The 23,255-nt window shown below is 41.6% G+C and overlaps 1 protein-coding gene across 2 annotated transcripts in view; it reads left to right on the top strand.

Annotated features, from left to right (window-relative positions):
* The window catches only part of LOC146647155 (latent-transforming growth factor beta-binding protein 2-like), a 92,760-nt gene that overhangs the window by 15,161 nt on the left and 54,344 nt on the right, over window positions 1–23,255 (top strand). For both annotated transcript variants that reach the window (XM_085392421.1, XM_085392422.1), the window contains exons 3-4: window positions 5,110–5,380; window positions 22,680–22,939. In XM_085392421.1, the coding sequence (XP_085248547.1) occupies window positions 5,110–5,380; window positions 22,680–22,939 (531 nt within the window). The remainder of the gene's footprint in view (window positions 1–5,109; window positions 5,381–22,679; window positions 22,940–23,255) is intronic.

The raw sequence follows: 23,255 nt of genomic DNA on the forward strand, positions 1-23,255 counted from the left end.
TCAGATGTAGGTTAACAAATCCCCCCCTTCCACACACACACACACACACACACACACACACACACACACACACACACACACACACACACACACACACAGATTTTGGAAAAGAAAAGCTTTTAACTACTGTACTGGAACAAACAAGCAAAGAAAAAACCCACATTGTGACTGTAACTGCACGTCTATGACAGAAGCACCTTAATTTAGTGAAATATTACCCTTGTAAGCTTCACCACAAAGAGAAAATATGGGATCAGTCACACAGCGTCAGGCGCACTCCCCCTATGGTTTTAATTATAAAAATAGAGATGTGTGTTTATGAGCATTTAATGAAGGCTTGCAAAGTTACAGTAACAGCAGTTTGGGTATAGACAGCAAAGTTAGCATTCGGGGAATGCATGAAATGATGGCACTCGCTCCAGCAGCCATGTGGAAATCACATGTTGCGGAGAGATTAACACTCACTTGAAATGGTTAGCATTGAAGGTCAATTGTATTAACTGCTCAATAGACCAATTCTTACTTCTTCCGTGGACAGGGAGTCCAGATGAGCGGAATTTTTTTCAGCTTGTCTCTTCGCCGTGGCCCCCACAATCCTGAACACTCGACCTATTTCATGAGATCTGTCAGGTTCTGTGGTGACTCCTAAAAAGAGCCTCCTGCTGTCATCACATGAGGTTTACCCCACTACATGTTGAGTCACAAGATTTTTACTCATGCCTGCGATGCTCTGAATGCCTTTCAGAATCTTGAGCCTCTTCGCAAACATTGCATCCGCATGCATGTGGACGGAGATTGCAAACTTGCAGCAAGTTGCTCAAATTGCACTTTCATTCTTATTTTCCAACTTCCTGCCTCTGAGATTCAGGGTTTGTAGTCGAGCCCTTTATCACATTGTACTAAATTCTAATCTCCAGAGCAGCTTTCAGCCTCTAAATCTCATAATGGTGCATAATGCTCTCAGCCTGTAGCGGGTCCTGCCTGAGATTATTGTGATTAGGCTTTCAATACTAATATTATTTTCAGAAATGTCAGGTTACCTCTTGCTTGCTCTTCTGACCTGTGTAAAGCGAGGAGATTTTTCTACAAGTTTGTATTGTGTCAGATATGGTTTCAGGTCACCCTTTGCAGAATGAAGGGACTGTAAAGATTTAATGGGTTGTGTTACTTTGAATCAGAGAGAAGGGAAGGCAAATCTCTGGTGGACTGTAATGTGCTGGAAACGAGCGCTGAGCTGGAAACGAGAGACCAGAGGAAGAGGCACAAGAATCTGTCTGACTTACGTGCACATGCAAACCTGAAGTTATGAGGTAACTGTAACCCAATAAAGAAACTATAAACAGTAAAACCCCTGGCATTGCTTATATATTGGTGAGGAGTTATTATGCAAACAAGAACTTTCCCAAATGAAGCAATTTAAAGGAAAGTGTTTCTTCACTGCATGAGTGAATTTTGGATGGAGATTTGCTTTAACCGTAGCTGTCAAGCACTTCCTTGAAGATGCCACTTGGACATTAAAGACTAAAGATTTTTTCCTTCATTTCTCATGTGTGTGGATCAGCGTGTTTGCGCTCATCGATCAAAGCTTTCGATACCCGTCCAGCAGCCCCCCTCTTTTCAGATGACTGGATGTGGACGCAAACTCCAAAAACTTGGCCCGTCTGCCTCACTCATAATTAAGGCTGAAGCGGCAAATGCCAGGAATGTTTGCTATTTCTCCTCTTTTATTTCCAATGGATTCTCATTTTATTATTACTCTCGCAAAGTAATAATTGCTGCGCATATTTGTGAAATGGATGGAATGCGAGGCAATTAGTTTTAATGATGTGCAAGACAAATCTGGACGGCAGCAATTACTGTGACAATGTGCTCAACAGCCCAGAGGCAGGGCACAGAGACAACACAGATACCCACGGTATACGGCGTCACGGCCTATGTGAGGTTCGTATGGGGCATATGTCAGGTCCAGAGTCACTGACCTGCCTGTGCTGCTGTCAGCACAGGCAGCATTTGTTTGTCTGGTGTCAATTATGCCCCTCGCAGCTGAAAACGGGTCACGCGATTGAACATATCTCATCGTAAGCCAGCCGTGAATCGGTTATTTTTCTCTCCGTGCACTTTGGTCATTTTGTTTCTAAAAGCCTATTTGAAGAATACAGTTTGATTACACCTAGTTTGTCCCTCCAGCATAATGTCCCGGGAATCTGTGGCCTAGTTGATCCACTGCTTCATCCACAAACTTGAGGTTAAGCAGACTCCGGACAAGACGGTGGCATCCAGCCAGCTCGTGCTTTAGTTAGATGATGTATTTTGATTCTTGCCAAGTAGAGCTCAGACAATCCCTGTTTTATCCCATGATGGAAAATTCGGATCACATACCAAGTCATACAAATCTACAACCACATTTCTTCTCATGTGTACACTTCATCAAATGGGGTGTACATTTTCCTCAGAGTAATTAAAAAGAAATGAATTAGGTGGTCTAAATAAAATGTGCTCCACCATGAAACTGAAAAGAGCGGTGAATGTCTGATATTTAAGCCGCAATTTGTTAGGATTTCTGATCATACCACAGCCTGACGATGCATAATGTAGTGGTTTTCAATTAACTATTCAAGGGCTCTAATGTGAAAACCAAAAAACAGAGCTACAAACGCAGATTTGGCACTCATATCTTATCTTTGAAAGTAAATGTGTGACGCCACAGTTGTTACACAGCGCTGTCGTGTTTCCTCCTGTCAGTTTGATCTGCTGTCATCAGAAACAGCATCCTCGGGGTCCTCTTGTGCTTTTGCTCAAGACTAAAAGGAAACATAAAATGTCCAAAGTCATACCAGTATTGCAATAACAGGAAGTGTGCAGCAGGTAGAGCGCCGTTCGCACCCAGTGGGGTCCATCTGACTGCCAGCGCTCCTCACTGCCAAGAGCTGTGGCTGCGTTCCTGCCTGTGATTTGTCAGTGTCCACTCCAGCATCTGTGTCAATAGCATTCCATAGCCATGTTGACAGAGCGCCGCTGTTTGCTTTAGCCACTACAGACCAGTGGCTCGATTTAGTGTTTGAGGATAATGCCATGAATCCTCGAGGGCCGTCAACTGCATACATTCGTATCCCGAGATTGAGAGCTTATTATCTGTATTAGAGCTGCTTGATATTGATATATATATGGTATCAACATAAATATCCTGTGGTACAGTCAATATGAAAACTTTGCGGAGCAATTCGAAAACGAATTTTGACATCACCACATAAGTTTGAGCAGCCCTGCCTCCACTGAGCGCTCTCTGTAGCACATGTAGCAGAGTATGCAAATCATTGTGGTAGGATCTTTACGGCAAGTTGCTAAGGAGTCCATGAAATACACTTCTGGAAAGCTAATAAGCAGTTATTGCATATTTGTTTGTGTTTAATACATCATATGCAATAGACAGGACTGAGTCTTGTTCAGGGTAATTTGGCATTTTTCAACTAAAGAAATGGGAGCAAAGACTGGCATGTCTTGGCACAGTGTGCAGTGTGTCCTTAAAAAAGTCTGAGGAAACTGGGCGAGTGACAAAACAGGAAGTATTAGGCCTAAAAGAACAGTATATCAGAAAGTCATTTCCTTAAGAAAGAGACCCCCCCCCCAGCAAAAACCTGATATAGGACCTGGTCCTTCAGCTGATCCATCGACTGTTCATAGAAGCCTCCTGAGAAATGGTGTCAGTGGAAGGGTGGCTGTCAAAATGCTGTTCTTAAGGAAGGGAATGTCTCCAGCCATTGGTAAAACATGGTAAAGCTTCTGATGGGCAACAGCTTCAGTTTTCAGCTTGACGATGATCCCGAACACAGTACCAATACTGTAAAAGTATGCCTGCATAGAAAAACATGGACTGGCCTTCCCAGAACCTGGACCTCAACATTACTGAATCAATGTGCGATTGTCTTGACAGACAATGAAACAAAATGCAGCCAACACCGAAAGGAGACCTTTAAATGTCCGTCATGAAGCCTGGAGCACTATTCCTGAAGACTATTTAAACAAAATTGGCAAGAATGCTTGGATAAGAGAGTTTAGGCTGTCATAAGGTGGTCATACCAAACATTGACTTTCGAGCTTGTTAGAATTGTGCAGACTCTGTTCTTCCATTTATGTCTGCATGTTTCTAAAAATCTCTGAACCCTTTTTGCATTTTTGTAAGAAAATATGAAGAAAAGAGGGATAGCTTGAGACCTGCACAGTACTGTATGCATGTATGTCAAGAACATTGCGTGATAAAACTGTAATATTCAAATATTAATACATCAAAAAATTTTAATTGCTGAAAATTGGTTTCAAGTTTCACTCCAAAATATCAGTATAATATTAGTATCAGTCAGAATTTCCTGTAAGTTGTGTGCCACAGTGTTTTTCAGTATTTGAAGTGTCTGGAGGATGTGGGTGGGCTTGTAGAGTGACATAGATTATTTTTCCATGACCATGAAATAACCTCAGTACGTTGTATTTTCAGACTATTGATAAATATTATGCACACATTCATCTCTTAAGTACCGTAAGCCCCATCAGATTTAGTTTGTTTTTCAGCTTTACAAGACATTTCTTTGATGAAGTGTCAGATATTTGCAGTTGGCCTTCTGTACAGTTTTTCCTATTTGCTCATTTTTTATGATTGCTTGCTTTTATTACCTTTTTGAACTGGCTGCGCTATAGTGAACGCACATACTGGACTCTAGATCAGAGACAAAAGGTCTTTTTAGGAAAGCTCTGTATATAGAAATACCAGCTTCACTGGAAAGAGCCATGAACTTGTCTTAAAGGCTTTACCTCAGAGTGAAATTGGGTAAGGATTTAATCTAAGTGATTATATACATTTAGACTAAACAGGTCAGTTTAAAACACAAGAGAAATTGTGCTTGACAGCCCCTACAGGCTCTTAGGTCGGGGCTCTGCTGAAGGAATAGGAGCAACTTGGTTAAAAAGTGAAACTAACGACCCCTCGATTAAATCAATTTAAAGTGGACCCTTGTGTTCAGGCAAAGCCTTTTCTGTTTCTGCCCTTTCGTACACAGGGGGTACATGCCTTGACTTGACCTGCTGATAACTTGATCTCCATCTGTGGTCTCTCTTCAGCTGACTGTCAGCCCCCCTGCCAAAACCGTGGCTCATGCAGCCGGCCACATACTTGCGTGTGTCGCTCAGGCTTCCAGGGCGCCCGCTGTGAAGAGGTGGCTCCAGAACAGGTGTACATCCGTGATAGAGGTGCCCTGAGGCGTGTTCAACCTGGCACCAACCCCTTCCAGAAAGACCAATCACAGAAAAGGCCCTCAGAAAGAGACACCATTGATACCACAAAGGCCAAGACCACACGACCTTCGACTACAAGACAGCCAGCCCACACTGCGTAAGTGATTACCTAACTCTTCTTATTTTAGGCAGAAATAGCCCATAGCTTTGCCAGTGCTCAGAAGACTAAAGCCTTTTCTCAGCTAGAAACTGAGGCCTGCCACACTGGAAAGGTTATGACATACAGCAGGTACTACTCGTGGTTTGCAAGCTATCAGCTAACAAACTAGCAATAACTTATTATTTCATTCATTAGATTTACTGAAAAGTGCAAGAAAGTGTAGAAGGTCCTATATCAGTTTAAAAAAAGAAAAAAAAGCTGAAAATGAGAAAAGCTAAAAAATGTGAATTCATAACTGGCCACTGGAGACTTGTGAATGAGCTCTGACTAACTCTCATGTTACAGGGAATTTAAAAGCATTTTAGCAGCCTGGCACAAAAAACGTTTTTGTCACTTTAGTTTATTTCCTTTCAGGACAGTGATTCATGGGACACGGTGATGCACTGGGTAGTAGGTTGATTATCCCCCCCCCCAAAAAAACAAAGGATATTCAGATTATTAAGATACTCCTGCAGCAGTATTGATGCCAACAGTGCCATCTTTGCATCTTCTACCTTACTCACAACTGCTACAGACAGACGAACACAAAGCTCCTCTGCTCACAAAAAGCTGAAGTAGTTAATGTTTATAACACTGAACACTTTATGAAGGTTTTCAGTAAAGATACCGTTTCAACAACACCGAAACTATTAAACCGTTATCTTTAGTGTTAACATGTTGACGTTAGCCGTGTTACTATTAGCAATTACCAGATTAGCCATCTGTTGTCATTCATGTAGCAGCTAGCAGACTGTAGTTAGATAAAAGACGAATAATTATTTCAGGCTGAACGGGACACAGATGGAATATTGAGACGTGACAGAGCAGATTATGGACACATAGAGAACCGGGCAGGTTGCTGGCTGTGCAGAGCAGCAGACAAACCGTAGCTGAACTGAGCAGAGAGCTGAGAGTGTGAAAAACTAATCTGAGCAAATAAAGAATAAGATTTCAACCTGCTTTTTTATCTCATCATCAGATTTTTCCTTTCACTTCACTGTTGAATGCATGTGAATATACAGCTCTTGTGGTTTTGAGATATTTATTTCAGCTACAATTGCTCTCATACAGACAGGCTTACAGAAAATCGACACGTTGTGCTTTTAGAATTTATCTAAAGGCTCATGAACAAACAGCAGTTCATTACCAACAACTTTAGTGCTGGATATGTTTACCATTGCAATAAATCAAGCCAGATGACTGGGTTCATATGTTAAATCCTTAATACACACTAAGTAGAACTAATATCAAATAAAGCAAGTATGAATTTTCTGACTTGCTCTGAAAAGTATTAAGTTAAATCTGTAAAAGGTAGGAAAACCTAACATGGTGCGTCCCATGCTATTTGCTCTTAAAATAGTACAAGGAGATTATTTTCTTTCTTTAAGCTTTGACCAGTTCTGCTTGTTCTTGGATTTATTGGAATAACTTTGCGACTATAATGTATCCAGCTAATAATTGCTCAGATGAAGGCCTCTTTCACAGCGCATTCAGCAAATTCTCCAAAGACTGCTAATCAGACAGGCTTAATAGTTTCTTGGCTTGGATGACTGACTGTTTTAGTTCCAATCTTGTTGGAAAAGGCTTTTTGGTTTGATTAATCACTTTACCATGACTAGAGCCATATTTTTGGTCAATGATGTTGAAATGGAGTAATTGTTTCCGGGAATATTTTGATGGATTTTTATTGCTTACAGCTTCAGACTTATCTTGTCAATTTGTGCTCTACTTTGGGCTCGGGCCCAGTGCTTTTCTAATCCGCTCAAAGTCAGTTTAAGTGCCATAATTCGTTTGGACACTGAGATCATCATTTCCTTTTTTGGACAATTTGTCATTTGGGTAATTTCTCTCCACCAACCCACTGAAAAATGCTCAATTATGTCTGACATTTATGGCGCTCCTCTTGCTAATTGCCAGGGTCTTGTGTCTTTTTGGGCTTTTTCGCTAGTATTATGGAATTATGCTGGATGAACTATGCACGTGTTTGTGGTAGCACAATAAAACTTAACGAAATGTTTTGGCAGATGGTTCATAAAAGAGTTTTTTTCCCTTTCCTCCTTCCTAAAACAATTATCTTGAAGTCATAGTAAATCTTTTAATCAATACAAGACTTCTGAAGATTGCACAGTTGCTATGCATATGTTTGCTTTGTTCTTGACTCACAGGACATATTTGCGTCCTGACTCACTGATCTGGGATAAATAGTGAGACTTGGCTGCAGGTTCAACATTGTTTCGAAGCCGACAGTGTTTCTGAATCATGAATACCCCAGCTATGACTTTTTCACTGTCGTGTTTCTGCCGAAGCTGACTAACTGCTTGTAAGAAGTGCTATTAAGTTTCCAAATTTCCAAGCATTAGTTGTTGTGACCAACATATTTCTCTGTCATTTTCTGAACAAAATAAATGCTTCGGCCAACATTATAAAATGTCTTCATTTAAACATTAATCAAATAGCTATTAGAATACTTGACTCTGAACACTTCCAGGAAACTATTTGAGCGCTTGTATGATTCACATTTAAAGCTTAGCCCTTGTGAACTGTTGCAGATTTTCTGCATTGTCAGCCTAGAATGATCTTTAAGGGGTGGAACAGTGCTCCCTCTGGAGAAGTGGTAGATGCAAGTCTCGGTTTCATATATCAGGCTGAGGTTCCACTGTTTTCAAAGCCAGGAAAGCGTGAGCAACGTGAGGTCACAGAGAGTGAGAGTAAGCTAGAAAGACTGGTGCCAAGGCTCAATGAAAGAGTAAGAAGACTGGAGAGGGGAGGACAGATGCTCAGGCTGAGATAGATCATGCTGGCCTTGCCCTCACTTATATACTGAGATAGCAGTTTCCCGGTACATGCAGCATCCAGCCAGTCTCCTGTAATTATTCTACTACAGAAGGTGTGAGGTACTATATATGTCTTACTTGGAGCAGGGTTGGCTTGTTATGTCAGCAGCACCCTGTTACTAACCCTGCCTGTCAAGTGGCGCCAAGAGTAAGAAATAGTGTAGAAAAGGAATGAGTCAAACAAGGAGGGAAAGAACAAAAACAATGATAACAAGAGAAAAAGTCAACAAGGTAACATGAAGTTCCAGGATATACTGTAGTCGGATCTGTTGTAATTCTTCTGTCCAGACACGTTGCTTGGCCTCTTCACTGTCCAGTCAATACTCAGCTTTGAAGCCCAACTGCGCAAATGTCAGGAGGCGGCAGACAGGGAAAGTGTAGTGTCTGCGGCTGAGGTTTGTCAACATCTCTGAGAATCTGATACTTTCCTCAGTTTTCGGCAGGTCAGCAAAACTTCTGCGTCTGGACTCAGGCTTTTTTTGATTAGGCACAGAGTAACCGAAATTCATATTGTGGTTTGGTAAGTTTGTTACAGAGTGTTTTTACTTAACTATTTACTCAGTAACCAAATAGAGAATGGTGCAACATCATCTTTCAAATTGCCATTGCATGAAAGAAATTAGGATGTCAACACTTGACTAAAATATTTATTTTCTTTGGTTTTCCATTTATGTTTTTAATTGTGTTATATAATAAATAAGTAAATATGAAATTACTTGGGCCTCAGACACACAGGCCTAGAGTGTAGCTAATGAACTCCTGCCAACTTCCTGTCTAGGGAAAAAAAATGCATTCCCCACCCAGTTGGTGAGTAGTTGCTAGCTGGAAAGAGGGTGCGCTTGTGATTACTTTGGTCACTAGGAGATTGCTCGTAGTTTGCATGGAAGACACAGACTTCAAGCTGTAGAAATGAGGAACTTCAAAGTAAAAGTTTTGCCTTACTGCTGCAACCAACACTTTTTTTCAGTGAAAACTACTAGCAACTACCAGCAACCACTTGCCAACCAGTTGCATAATGCAGACGTTGCCCTAGTGATGGTTAGTTGCCAGGGAGTCACTGATTAGTCTCTAAGCCTGTATGAATGGGGTTGTACCGGTTTTACAGCAATTGGCAGCGACCTCCAGCAATCACTCGCAACTGGTCAGAGAATGCACATTTTTCCTTAGAGACCGGAGGTTTCCAGATGTTCGCCAACAGGTGTGACTGAGGCCTCACTTGAGCATTGTTATGCACAAACAACACAAAATAATTTATTTTGGGATTCAAAATACCTTATCATAATGTTATAATGTAATATTACTCAAGGTTAAAAGAGTCAAATATCACTCTGGAGGTATTCTCACCTTGTGAGGCAGCTGGATTGTTGCAAGACTCAGGAGAAGTTCATCTTACAGTCTACGTATGACTTTTCTGCAGTCAGGCTTCTTTTGAGAACTTTTTTACACCTATCACCCTCTTTTTCTTAAAAGGACCAGATTCATCTGACAGAGCTGCAGTGACTTCTTCCTAGCTTTCAAAGCTCCTCACACCTCGGCTTGCTTTTCCTCTTCTGCACTCTTTGTATCCCACTTTGCTGTTGATGTGGCTGGTGGATGGTGATAGCCAGGTTTTTGAAACTGCTTGGTCTTTGTCTTCCAGGATGGTTCAGTGTACAGTCCATTCCTATTACACGCCCCTGTTAATCCATATCAATTTGATTCTGTCTTCTCCTAAGCTCATGCATGGATCAAAAGTATGTTGTTTTTTTCATGCAAAATTTTATGTTTTCTTGTTGCAAGTCACAGTATTCTGTTATTTTCTAGGCTTCCATCTAGCTTTTTTTTCTCAAAAAAACCTCTTTAAGTTTGTTTAGAAGAAAAAAGAATTAAGCTCATTATTAGCTCATTGTGTAAAAATTGTTTATTCAGTTACCTATTCAGATGTTTAGCCCAACTAAGCCAAATAAGCCAAATGTCTTTACATCTGTACAGGCAGCCAGTTAGCCAGCATCATATACAGTATGCCAAATGCGTGCTTATCAACAGTGCTTGACTGTTTGAGCGGCAGCTCAGCATCTGTCCGATCTCATGACCAACCAAGTTAAGGTCTTATAATTTTGTCCTCATCTCTCTGCATTTCCTTCTAGTCTTTGTACATTTATGAAGTAGAATAAATCAAATCTGCCAAAAAATGTGGAATATTTAAAAACCATTCACATGTCTTCTCTTCAGTTAAGACCCTCACCTTCTATTCATGGCCACGTGTCTTTATGTTGACCTAGGTTTGACTATGAATAATTTATCTAAATTATTTTTATCACATATTTTTTAACTTCTTATTTATTAGAAATGATCTCATCCATGGTGATAAATTCTTCCATCAAGAAAAACTGTTTCTTTTGTTGTCTGCCTTTTTTTGTGGGGGGACTGAGAATAAAGTGCACCATGAATACCCCCACTGAATGAATTTATGCTTGACGGCATAAAATAAAAGTCTTGGTGGGATGGACAAAACATATGAGGAGCCTCCTTTGCTGTGGGATTCTGGGAAGCACAATTCCTTGTCATACTCCCTCCTCCTGTATTCCTGTCTTCAGTCTTAAGCCTCTCTTCCGACCCCCTTCAGCTTTGTCCCAAATGTCCTAACTGCCTGTTTTGTGGGATTAACCATAAAACGTAAAACTCAGCACATTGTATATGGCAAGCCAATAACTGCTTCCTCCTCTGACCTGTAGAACAAATGCATTTCAGTGTTTCTTGTAATGTCTGTGGTGGGATGTCAGCATTAGATTCTGTAGATCACAGTTGGCCCCTGGTATGAAGGTCAGGGCCAATGATCATGTGTAAAGGGTGTATTCACCACCACCACCATGAGTCCTTCATATAATCTTCACTGCCTTGCCGTTCTCTGACATCAGTTCTCTGCAGGAAACAAAGCTGGGTAGAGCAGGATGTATGCTGCATGCAGGTTACCCCTCTAAAGGTCATCTCTCTCTGGTCTGTTACATGATCTGACTCAGGGCCAGCGTCGGCAGCTACATAGATAACAAAGCTGCAATTCATACCACATAGAATTCAAGCCGTTATGTTTAGACTAGACTTCAGGTCTGAAGACTTTCACAGTAGAAAATAAATGACACACTTTCAGCAAAAGAAAGTACATTATTCTAGCTATAGTGATACATCGTGGTGCCCATGATGGTACTGCTACTATACCCTTCTGTAACATGGTGGTTTGTACCTTACTGAGATTATGCTTAAACCTCAGTTTTACACAGTGCAGTGACATTGTACAATATGAAACCTTTTAGAAACGTACAAACCAATTAACCTCACATATATTTGAACTGTGGGACGGAAACCCACCAGAAACAGGCCCCATAATTTGTTTTTGGTCAAACGTAATGTCTTCTAATTTTGGAGAAAAGGCAGATTTCTAGGCCTGAGGTAGAGTTTCCACTTTTATCTGTCTCACTGTTTAATGTGAGAAGAAAAATCAGACCAGTAAATTAAAGCCAACACTTCAGTTGATTTTTGATTGTCATCCATCGTTTTCCACTTACCCAATGCAGGGCCTATCCAGCAGCCATAAGGCAGGAAGCAGAGTGCACTCTGCATAGGTCTAATACAGAGAGAAAGACAACCATTCGCTCTCACATTCACACCAATTTAGATAAACCAAACTCCACCAAATTCATGTAGCTGGACTGCGTGCGGAAGCAGGAATAGTCAGAGAGAACCTACAAACATGACACGGAAAGCCCAAATGGTTGGAGGTAAACCCAGGACCTCTTTGCTGTGAGGCAACAGTGCTAATCCACCAAACCACTGCTCCACATAGCGTAGCAGGAGTTTTATTCTTTCATTTTAGATTGTGGTGGCACACAGATAATTTGACTGTTACAGTGAACCCTAAAACATCTTGTTCATAGACAGACAATGTAAAGCAAATTGAACAAAGTGATCACACTGATTATATTGAATGATTGCAGCCACAATGCTAATAGTAATTTAATCAAATTTATTATCATTGTTAGAATAAGTATAAAACATATAATACAATCAATCTGATTAATAATCACTATGATGTGCTCAAAATGTACAACATAAAGTCGTTCAGTATTGTCAGATTCAGTCTTTTCACAAAAAATGATTCAGTGCAGTCAGGTAGGAAATATAACTTTGGGTTTAAATGCCACTAATATTGGAAGTAGTGGATAAAACGAAATTGGATCATTGTGTCATCAACACTGGTTCTTTGTTTGAATTTCCTCACAAGTAATTCACTTGAATTACTACAAGAAAAAGAAAAACGCCCAGTGTTCTGGTCATACGTACAGGTTCTCTGCTTATATCGGCCCCACCATTTTCCTAGTGACTAATAGGGCTGGCGGTTATGTGGCTTGTTGACTCAAGGCTTTGTACATAGCCACACAGCCATTTCTCAGAGGAAACTGTGGTTGTAGTGGCAGTTTTCCATGTTAATCATGGATCACTGGTTGCTTTCACTCCCACTCCAGACAAACCACACCACCAGCGCTGCTGGGACCTGTCAAAATCCCCTAGGTGTACTCTGCACCTGCGCTGAATTATTGTTTTGCTGTTATCGCCAGTTTTCTTAGGAGCAATGATCACAATGCTTGCCGAGGAATTTCAGGTATCAGACGCAAGAGAGACAAAGAGCTTAAATGCAGAAAGGCAGGAGTGGATATTCGCTCAGGAAGCCTCTGTTAATACAACTGAGTTGAGAGGATAATAAATTAAGAGCAGCCCAAATCCCACATTAGCTTTACATCACATGTTGCACTTGAAACTTATAACTTTGATCAGATAAGTGTTTTCTTATGACTGAAACATATATCCAAGGCTCAGCCTGGGAAGGTTTTCTGACTGTATCACCTGGCAGTCTGCTTTGCTACTCAAAGAAGAACTGTATAGAATCATCCTCTTTTTTTGGCTGCTCCCAAAAACAAGGAGAGCTACACAGGAAGTATGGTTAAAGTATAGTAAAGGGGTAAAAGTTAATTCCAGCAGGTTGTGTGTGCTGCTCTCCTCTGAATAGGGCTCTCTTCTAAACCAGGCATATGACTGCATGTCTAGAGGACTGATTTGTCTCCCGGCATGGGAGTGAAATTGTGTGGAGTCAGGTTCACCGGCTTTCTGCTTGTTTATACAGTATTTTGTGCTGATGTTGCAAACTTGACATGTACCCTGAAGCTCAATCCCTGGTGAGCTTTTTTTTTTAAATTTGTGAATGGCCCAGGGCTTTCTGGAGTATGGCTTAAGGTCATCTGTTGTGGTTTTACAGGACTTGATGTGGTATTGGAGGATGCAGGGGGTCCCTTTGCTTTTGCATTAATATGCCAGAGTAGAGCTATGGAGGCTACACTGTCCTTAAGTGAACCCTCCACATGATAGAAAAGGCGTGTTAAATTCGTCTCAGCGTGAAATAGTAAAGATTGATCAGCTATTTTTCATTACACTTATTACTATGCACATCTAAATGTATTCTAGATTGCTGTATGTGAGCAATTTTAACACACAACAATACTAACCGAGCCAGGCCAGGAAGAGTTGGTGTTTTTTTTTTCCTACAATCACAGAGCCAAACGAGTCCCATGAGTGTTTGGCTTCCTGCTGGGCCAGAGGGAACAAAGGACCATAGAGAACTCAGCAGTCAGCATGGGACAGATATGTCTTTCTCTCCCCCGTCCCACCTCTCCTAAAGCCCCATCTGAAACACTCTCTCTGAGTCGCCGTGCCAGCGGGCTCTGCGTCCGTGGCCAAATCCACCTCATCAAGCTGGCCTGTGCAGATGCAGCTGTCGGACGGACAAATACTGTACAGCAATTATAGAAAGAAAGAAGCACGCCTGTCCCGGAATGCTCTCCGGCCTCCACCTCCGGCACTGAGGCAGATGGAGATAGCATCAATCAGACACATCTCCCAGATATGGGGCATGGTGTTGAAAGCATGAATTAGCAGTATGGCTATGCATGGGACCAGTTAATCCATTCAGATGTCAGGATGTAGGGTTCCTGTGGGTTCCACTGGGGGATGAAGTAGACCTCCAAAAGTTTAAAACTATACAAAAGTAGACCTCCAAAAGCGGGACTTGTTCATGTCTACATTTCTGCCCTGTGGTCCCTGTAAAATTTCTTTTCAAACCAGCATTATATTCCAATTCAAAAATTTGCTTAATCACTCTTCTAAATGGAAACCCTTTTTGGCTTATCGTGAAAGCAGTCTGACATATGACTCTGACCAGCATATATAGCCTCAGTCAGCAGTTGGTAATGGCTCTTCCTGCTGACCTGTCTTGCGGCATTTTTACTAAGTTAATGATCAGAGCAACTACAATAAACGGGAGAATATTAAATGGCTTCTCAGCTCACCAGGCCTGCAGGCATTTTGGTTCTGGCCCCTGAACCACAGCAACCACACTGATTTTCTTTCATCCAGACTCACTGCTTCCTGGATTTGAAAACCCTGCTTTTTAAATGCTGAGGCGAAAACTTGGCACATTGGCACGGCTACTGCCTGCCCCCTCCCACCCCCCGGAGATAAAAAAAGGGAGCTGATTATTTCACAGGTGCTGGCCTGCGCTGCGTTTGAGCAGACGGCAGGAGTCATGTGTTTTGATCATGTAATGTCGGCAAACCTCAGTGAGGTCAGATTTACAGAAAATCTATTTTCATGCAGACGCTGGGGGAAGTTATACCTATAAAATTAAGTGGAACTTCATCTCTTCATTTGTCTGCGCGGCACTTCGGCTGATCCAAATAACAGTCTTTGCTCAGTCAATTTCTCAAGACCCTTTTCTGCTTTCCATGGTGCACCAGGCCCAGTTGTTGCACTAATATAAGACTCTTCCCCTGGGGGAGAATAAAAAGCTTTCTGAATCAATCCAGCCCCACTGTAACTCATTTCACCCAGGCTCTGGCTGCTACTAGTGGGATTCCTGGAAGGCCGTCCAGACAGAGAGAACATGATTTAATCCAGCCTCCGTGGCTGGTGCGATAAGCCCTTAGACACACCCATATTTTCACAAGGGGGAATATTCTGCCAGGACCCACAATTATCCAAGTCATAATGACTAGAGATGTTATCAAAGAAAGACTGGGCCTTAATTGCTCACTGATGTTTGGCCTTATGCGGCCACGTATACGAGAAAAACCTGTTTTAGTAGAGAGGAGCTTATCGTTAAAGCAATGCACATGTTCCAGTGACTAGGTGTTTCCTTTTATTCATACTTTATATTATGGGACAGATGTTGGACCACTGGCACTTCTGGCACATTTAAATTGAATTTCAAAGGTGCACTCAGTTAAAATTTGTTCATTTTCATATACAGTGGAAAGAGAAAAAGTCACGAATATTGGAAAAATTCTTTATTTTTTCTTGCCACAACTTAAATGAATAGACCGTTATCACTCTCTTGCCTGTGCAGCACATTTAAGCTTGGTCGAGGAGGAGATGAGGCATATTTTGTGACCCGTTAAGATATTTGCTTCAATCTAAGACTCAGATATCAGCATGATTATCCTGCAAAAGATGCTGCGACAAACGCCAAGACTCTGGAGGTCAAAACATTTACTACCAGACATTAAACATTCACAAAAAGCTGTAATTTAGGGTAAGACTGTAATGTGACAGAGGCTGGTGTTGAGTTATTTTTGAAGTTTCACTGAGCACAAACTTTACCACTATGCCATTGCATGACCTTGTTGCTATGAGGAAGGACACAACAACAATAAAATGAAAGTGTCCTTGGGGTTGGATATTATATTTATTGGTGCATGTTTAGGATCAGACCTCAGGGTTTTATTGAAAGAAACACACAGGGACCTCGGTGGCGAATGATGAATGGATCAGAGTGTTCTCCATAAAGTCTGAGGAATGAGATGTGTGACCGCAGTGGGGTTTTGGCCACCGGTGGTGCAGATGGTTTGGTGCGTTGACTGGGTTGGTAAGAAAGAATAAATTCTGTTTCAGACTTCTTTCACCTCCTAAAATACACCAAGGCTGTTAAGTCAGACCAAAGTCTCCTAACCAAGCATCTCCCCCATTTTCCTGGGGGGCGGGGGAGATCGAATATGGCAAAACAAGGCTATGATTTCAAAGCAAAAACCAAAATAGACTCAAAATATCCAATGAGTAATTAATTTCTTATCAAATATCAGATACAAACAGCTCAGATTTAGCTAAATCAAATTCTGAAGCAAACAAGTCATAGTTGGCAACGAGACTCTTAGCCATCCTTCAAGTATCATTACTGCTAATCTGGAATATTTTCTATTTTCCTTGCTACATTGTGGTTGGAGTCTTGGACCATCACACAGATTCACAACACTACTGGGATTTGAATAGCAAAACACGAACAAGAGTCAAGTGTGTATGTTCTTGAATAACACCTCCTGGGACTAGTTTCAACAGTGTGCACTCTCCCTCCTTGTCTGCAGGCTTTAGTCTGTGTAATGCGGAGCACCATCTGCTGCAGAGATTTTGCTGAAAAATGTCCTTGCTGACGTTCTCAATTGTAAAATATTGTACACAAAGATGGATGATTTCTGTCTGTTTCAAAGATGTTCTCGGTTTAATGTTTTTTTTGTTTGTTTGTTAGCTGCGTGGCTAATTCTTTCCGAGTTCAGATCTCGTAACCGTTACTTTGCCGCATAGTAGGAACCTTTGGAAAGCTTTGGAAAATGGCCAGCATACTTTGTTATACCCCAAACTTTTTGTACCCCCTCGCAAAGTGCGCCGTACAGTTCACAGTGCTCCCTCTTTGACTGCGAAAGTGCACGTCTGTCGTGAATACGCTCATAAATCTTCTCTTTTCTTTGTTGCCAACAACAGTGTTTGCAGTGGTTGAGTAGTACAAGGTTTTCATTGTTTCAGCTGCTGTTTGCACATTTTTTCCCAGTTTTGTGCTCCCCCCCCCTTCAGTTTGAGCGATGATATGCATATCCAAACATAACTTTTTGAGCCGAACAACAGCGTTTAGCGCTTCCTCTGAATGAAATGGATGTGAGTAAACTTTGATTTACACTTGGTCTTTGATGACCGTCATTTATTTCCCCATTTAACAAGTAGGCTTCAAATTGCCCTAATTATGCTCAGCTCTTATGTAATAAGGGTTCTTTTGGCTGATGTTCCATGTTGGAAAGAGGTAAATGGAGCTATTTAACTTTTTGTTTAAATAAGAAGAATAATGACTCGATTTTCCTCAGCGCTATTGAGTGACTCTTGTTGATTGGTTTTAAACCTGCTGATGGATTCAGAGGTTTGCCACTCATCGCTCCAGAGGTTATGTCCTACTCCACAGAAAGAAAACTAAAACTGGACCAAGTGACAAGGCTGAGAGCCACTGTGACCCAGACTGGGATGCTCGTGCCAGACACTTCTGCCTACTGTCAGACTGTCTTGTTTTGACAGTCTCGTCAAAGCCAAATGGCTCCATCTAACAAGCAGACAAGCTCTTCGTATCAGCCTATTTTCTGCATTAGCTACTAGAAGTCAACAACCCAAGCCATTACATGTGGCTACAGACTTTGGTATTCTCAAACAAATCAAAATGAAAAATGTGCTATACCAGGTTGGACATGTGCTGAGCTTCAAGTGGTGAGCAAGCTAGTGAAAAACCATTTAATATCACACAGTCCTGACCTTTCCAACTTATTCAGCATCCTGAGGCCAGAAAAAACGGTTTCTGCCTGAAATACGTTAAACTGACAAGTGTGCTTTATATAGCAAGGAGATTTATAGAGACAGTGGGTAATGAAAGCGCCTCAGAGACAGAACTGTTAGTGAATGAATCAGCTGTGGCCCATACATTACTGCGCTGTGCTTCGCATAAACACTTATCCGGCGTCGTCATGCAGTGTGGGCTACGGAGACAGTTTAAGGTGTAAACAGTTCTTGAAAATCTGGGTCACTGCATGCATGTGTGTGTGAGCGAGTGCTCGGGGTGAGCAGGATCATTAGATAAATCTTGAATTTCTGTCGGAGCAAAAGGCTAGACACCGGGCAACTTACAGAAACAACAGTCACCACTGGGATGGTTGGAAGCGGTGCTTTTCGAGCAACTGCTGTTGGAGTTTCGTGGTGCTTAAACAAATCCAGATAGCTGACTTTATCCACATTTATCCTCGCCCTTCCACAGATCACAGTCTTAACATGAAAATTCATGCTACACCTGCTATTTTGTTTGGAAGCGTCACTGAGTTGGAGGATCTGTAGTCCTTTTGACTGTCCTCCAGTTCTTGATATTGGCTTGTTTTCACAGTGCTTAACTGTGTACTGTTTGTGCTCCAAAAATGCCTCCTCTCCAACTCATTTGAGCCTGACGAGGCTGGAACAGGCATTCACGCCGGCTGTCATGCCTTTGTGAGAGCTAATGTTCACATATTGTAATGCTAAATGAGTTCAAAGATACAGTATGTCGCAAGCTGAGTGCCAAATAATACTTTTTGCAGTGTTTTGGAAGTGTTGCAGTGTTGATTCATGTAGAGCTTATATTCTTGGCCCCGAATGTGATTTGTAATTTCTTCAGATGTGATGAGGTTTAGCTTTAAATGTTTTCCATGCATGTGAAATGAATGATAATGAGTGATAGTGGACACTGACAGTTACTTCATGTCTTAGTTGGAGGCTTCCTTTGCTGTCAGATACGAGCTGATGCTTTGATCAAGTGTTTGGATCAAGATTTATCAGAATTCGTTCTCTCTCTGTGAATATAATTACCGAGCACATGTTCTGAACATGAATTATTTCATTTCATGGGCTTAACTCAGACAAACTTTGCACTATATGGTAGTGTCCAAGCACAGAGCATCTATAACTATAAAATGGATATAACCTCATTTTACTTTATGATTTCAGAAGCTTGCACTACTTTGGGCCTTGCTAGTGAAATCATAAATTACATTATGTGTGCTTATTTTGGAGAGTGATATCTGATGACTACCAATTTTACGTCTGCATGTGAAGTGCTGCAATTGTGCTTTAGGGAGATGGCGGGGTCTTTCTCATGCTATAAAAGCGTCTCACCAGAAAGTCAGATTTAATACCTGGTATACCGGCATGTACATTTTACTGATGCTTTAGCATACGCCCACCCACTGCCTGCTTCTAAAGCTTGCATTGGATTTGAGAATGGTATTTCCAGTCTTGGTGTCAGTTCATATTTACTGTTTTTGTTAAAAGGTTCTGATTATTCAGAAAGGGAAGTAGATGTCCCTGCAACCTTTCAGTATTTAAATAACATGAAGCAGTACTAGTCAAATTTCTGGAGATCTGAGTAAGTTCTTATCTGTCTTTTGGTGTCAGCTCTTGGGTTTCTACGCTTCATTATTAGTACCTGCTTGGGCTCCTTTTGCCTGCTTTAAATCTTCAAACAAGGTGCCGGAGTATCCCTCAGAGATTTTGGTCCATATTGACATGATATCATCACACAGTTGTTGCACATCCACATTATTACTCTCCTGTTCCTCAGGCTCAACACAGCAGGATAGATTCATACTTTTATGTTGTTTTCACTCATTTCTGATTGTAACATCCTAATCTTACTGTAGAAATTTAGACTCATCTGACCAGGCAATATTGTTCCACTTTTCTGCTGCCAAATTTTAGCGAACCCACGTGAATTTTAAACTAAGTTTCCTGTCTTTAGCTGCCTTAGTCAAAAGTTCAGCTTTTTGTGCATTCAGAGATGCTCTTTTGCATAGCTTTGGCATTTGAGTTACTGTTGCCTTCTGACCATTCTGCTTTGACCTCTGTGATCAATAAGGTCTTTTAAACCAGAGAACTGCTGCTCACAAGATTCTCCCTTTCTCACCACAAACCCATGAGATGGATGTGTAGAAACCCCCAGTAAATCAGTAGTTTCTGAAATACTCAGAACAGCCTATCTGGCACCAACAGCTATCCCATTTAGAAGCAACAAAGCCACTTAAATCCCCTACTCGGTTTGAACTTAAGGCAGGTCGTCTTGACTATGTTTACTTGCCTAAATGCATCGAGTCACTGCCATGTGATTGGCTGATTAGTAATTGTCCTTGACAGTTGAAAGGTTGTACCTAATAAAGTGACCAGGCAAGTGAATGTGTTTCCTCTTTACCAACCTATATTACATGCTAGCGTTGTCTGTTCTGATTGGTGCTTGGTGAGAGCTTTTTGGATTTCATAAATGCTAAGTAGCTTTGTTGAACTGAAAAGTGTCAGATGATACCAGCTGCTGAAAGACTGAGAACTACGCAGCTATTATTTTTTTTTCCCATTCATTTTTATTTGCCTTATTTCAGAATTTGTACCATGTGCTCAGCAGCTCTGTTATTGCTGACTTAAGTGATTTAATTAAAACTGTATGGCCATTGCTTGATACCCCAAACATTACTTCCATCTGTCTGTACAGCCCATGTCCCATGTAAACTTCGAAATTGCTTTCAAGTCACCCAGAACAAGGGAGGGGAATGATTCCGCTTTAAGCCACAGAGGCCTTGACGTCAGAGTGAGGTTGTGCTTGCCCCGTGTGCTCCCTGATCTGCAGGCAGAGAGGGTAAACATGAGCTCACACTGGGAGGAAACCACTTTGCCATTGAACATACGAGAGGTAGACAGAGCAACATCTGGCTAGGCCTAGGAAGTGAGGCAGGATGCTTACAGGTCAGGTGTCACTGTTAGTGATGGAAAAACCCAATCACATTTGAGCATGGAAGCGTAATGGTCTTTTGCCACCTCCTGTCCACCGTTATTACCTTGGCAGTAGCACCTCTTGTTTCCCTGTGTCACATCCTTTCTCCAAAATCTGCCCATATCTACGACAGCTGGGACATGGTGTGTCTGTGTTTGCTTTTGTGTGGACAAATATGCATTTTTGTGCGTGTGCGCACATGTTTATTTGCTTGATTATTGTTGTGAGTGTGTGTGGGGGTTAACAGAGCTGATTTGTGATGTGTGGTTTAAAAAAAACACAGTTTTGTACAAGTGTTTATTTGATCTATCCAGCATAGCTCACCTTTGTCCTTCACTGCCTGTCTGTCAGGGCAGATCAGTGGGATCCAGATGTTTTTTTTTTTGTTTGTTTGTTTGTTTTTTTGCAGGGCTGAATCCCGGCATTCCAAAATCAGTCTTAGACCCAGGTAGGCTTGTCTGCCTGTCTGTCTGAGAGGCATGCGCCTCCTCCAGGTCACTCACATGAGCTCAACTTCCAGGTCGTGCAACACTAGCTCAGTAATTGACCCAAATGAAATGCTCACTGGGGAAAAAACTTGGCCCCTTGCAGCCCTGGTCGAGCTTTGTTCGTCGACCCCAGTTTTAATACTTCCTCCAGTTCAACGCAACACTCAGGATGTTGCTCTCTGGTTGGCCACAGTCAGACAAAACAAGGAGTTCATAATCTAGTCATGCAGACACAATGTGTGATGGAAAGATCTGATGTGTTTAATCACACACTTTTCTAAGACGAGCCACACACAGACTCTCTTTGGCTGCCTAATATTTTGTTGGCCAATCTATTCCTGTGAAATGGCTTTAAGATGTCTGCAGTGTGCTGCCATATGTACACTGATACAATGGTGGGTGGTCATTTTAACCATGTTCAAAGATTCAAAGAAGAAGGTCCGCTTGTGTGAGCCAAAAGTTCGACCTTCAGACTGCCGTTACTGTTTTCTTCTCTTGGATTCGTGCAGGAGAGGACCAAACAGAGATCTCTGCATACGATTATTCGACACGTTTTTTGTGGGTGACAGTAGAGACTTTTGTTCTCGTACAACATTTGACTGAAAGACTAAGTCCACTAATAAGCAGGTAATGAGCGTAATATTTACAGAGAATAGATGTCCAACTGATTTGAGAAGCTGACAAAACAAGAAACTGAGTTTTGTTTAAAAGATTTAAAGTTTGTTTTTGGAACCTCAAAACCGGGAAGTTGAGGATGTGGTGCTCACAAGCACATGAGTCTGTTTGCAGAACCCGACAACCAATCAGAAGTAAGTTTGCTTACTGAGAGGATGGCCTGAAAGATATGGGAGCTAAAATAACTTGTTTCTGATGGTGATAAAACTGAGGGATTGCATACAAATAAATAATAGCTGTTCTAGTGGAGATCCAGAATAACAGTATGGCGCTGAGAATACAGTGTTAGGCCCACTGTTATTTTATTTTAGCATTGTAGTGCTTAAAGAATGATTCAGTAAAATCAGTTCCATTAAACTTCAATGTTTTATTCTATAAAATTGATTAAGTATGATTAAGTAATCTATGAGCTAGATGCCATGTTTGTCTCTTAGGAGTCCTACTTTCTGTTGCACACACTGAGCACACTTACACTCATGGTGACGCGTATAAGATGCTCATGGGTGTATCTTTGTGACTGCATATATGTGTGTGTGGGACGTTAGCTTTTGTCTGAGGTCATGTGTTTATAGCCTTGTGATAATTTACAGGACCCAAGTGAGACGGGGACCCCCTGACTCCTCCCCTCAGCAGACCGGGACCTCCCGTACTGTGAAACGTTATCCATCATCCTCTGGGCCTATAACCTCCAACGCTCTGCCCAATGGCAATGGCTACTCTAACGGCAACGAGCACGGGAACTGGTATGGAAACAGGAACGGGCATACCAACACACATTCCCACAATACTCACAGGCCAACCAGCAACAGCCAGCTGCACGGACAGTTCAGCAATGCATTATTACCAGCAGGTAAGTGTAATGAGACTGAATACATGTATGTCTTCCACTAGAATATTTGTGAATATCATAAATCGTGGCTCTGTTATCATTTCACATCCTCTGCCCCTAGCTACCTCAAAACAAATGCAATTGCTACGAATGCCTGACGAAATTCAGAGTGACCACAATACATGCATACACTTCCTGTGGTGTCATTGTTCAACATTAGCCACGAGGAAAAATTGGCAGCGTCCCAGGATGCACTTCCTTTCTCCCTCTGTCCAAACACCTCACACCCTCTGTGGTCTTCATCACATGCACAGACGTTTCGTATCAAAGCTATTGC

Source organism: Rhamphochromis longiceps, linkage group LG19, assembly GCF_057381845.1.
Source record: "Rhamphochromis longiceps isolate RC_006_pf linkage group LG19, R_longiceps_female_GT1.1, whole genome shotgun sequence".
NCBI classification, from domain to species: domain Eukaryota; kingdom Metazoa; phylum Chordata; class Actinopteri; order Cichliformes; family Cichlidae; genus Rhamphochromis; species Rhamphochromis longiceps.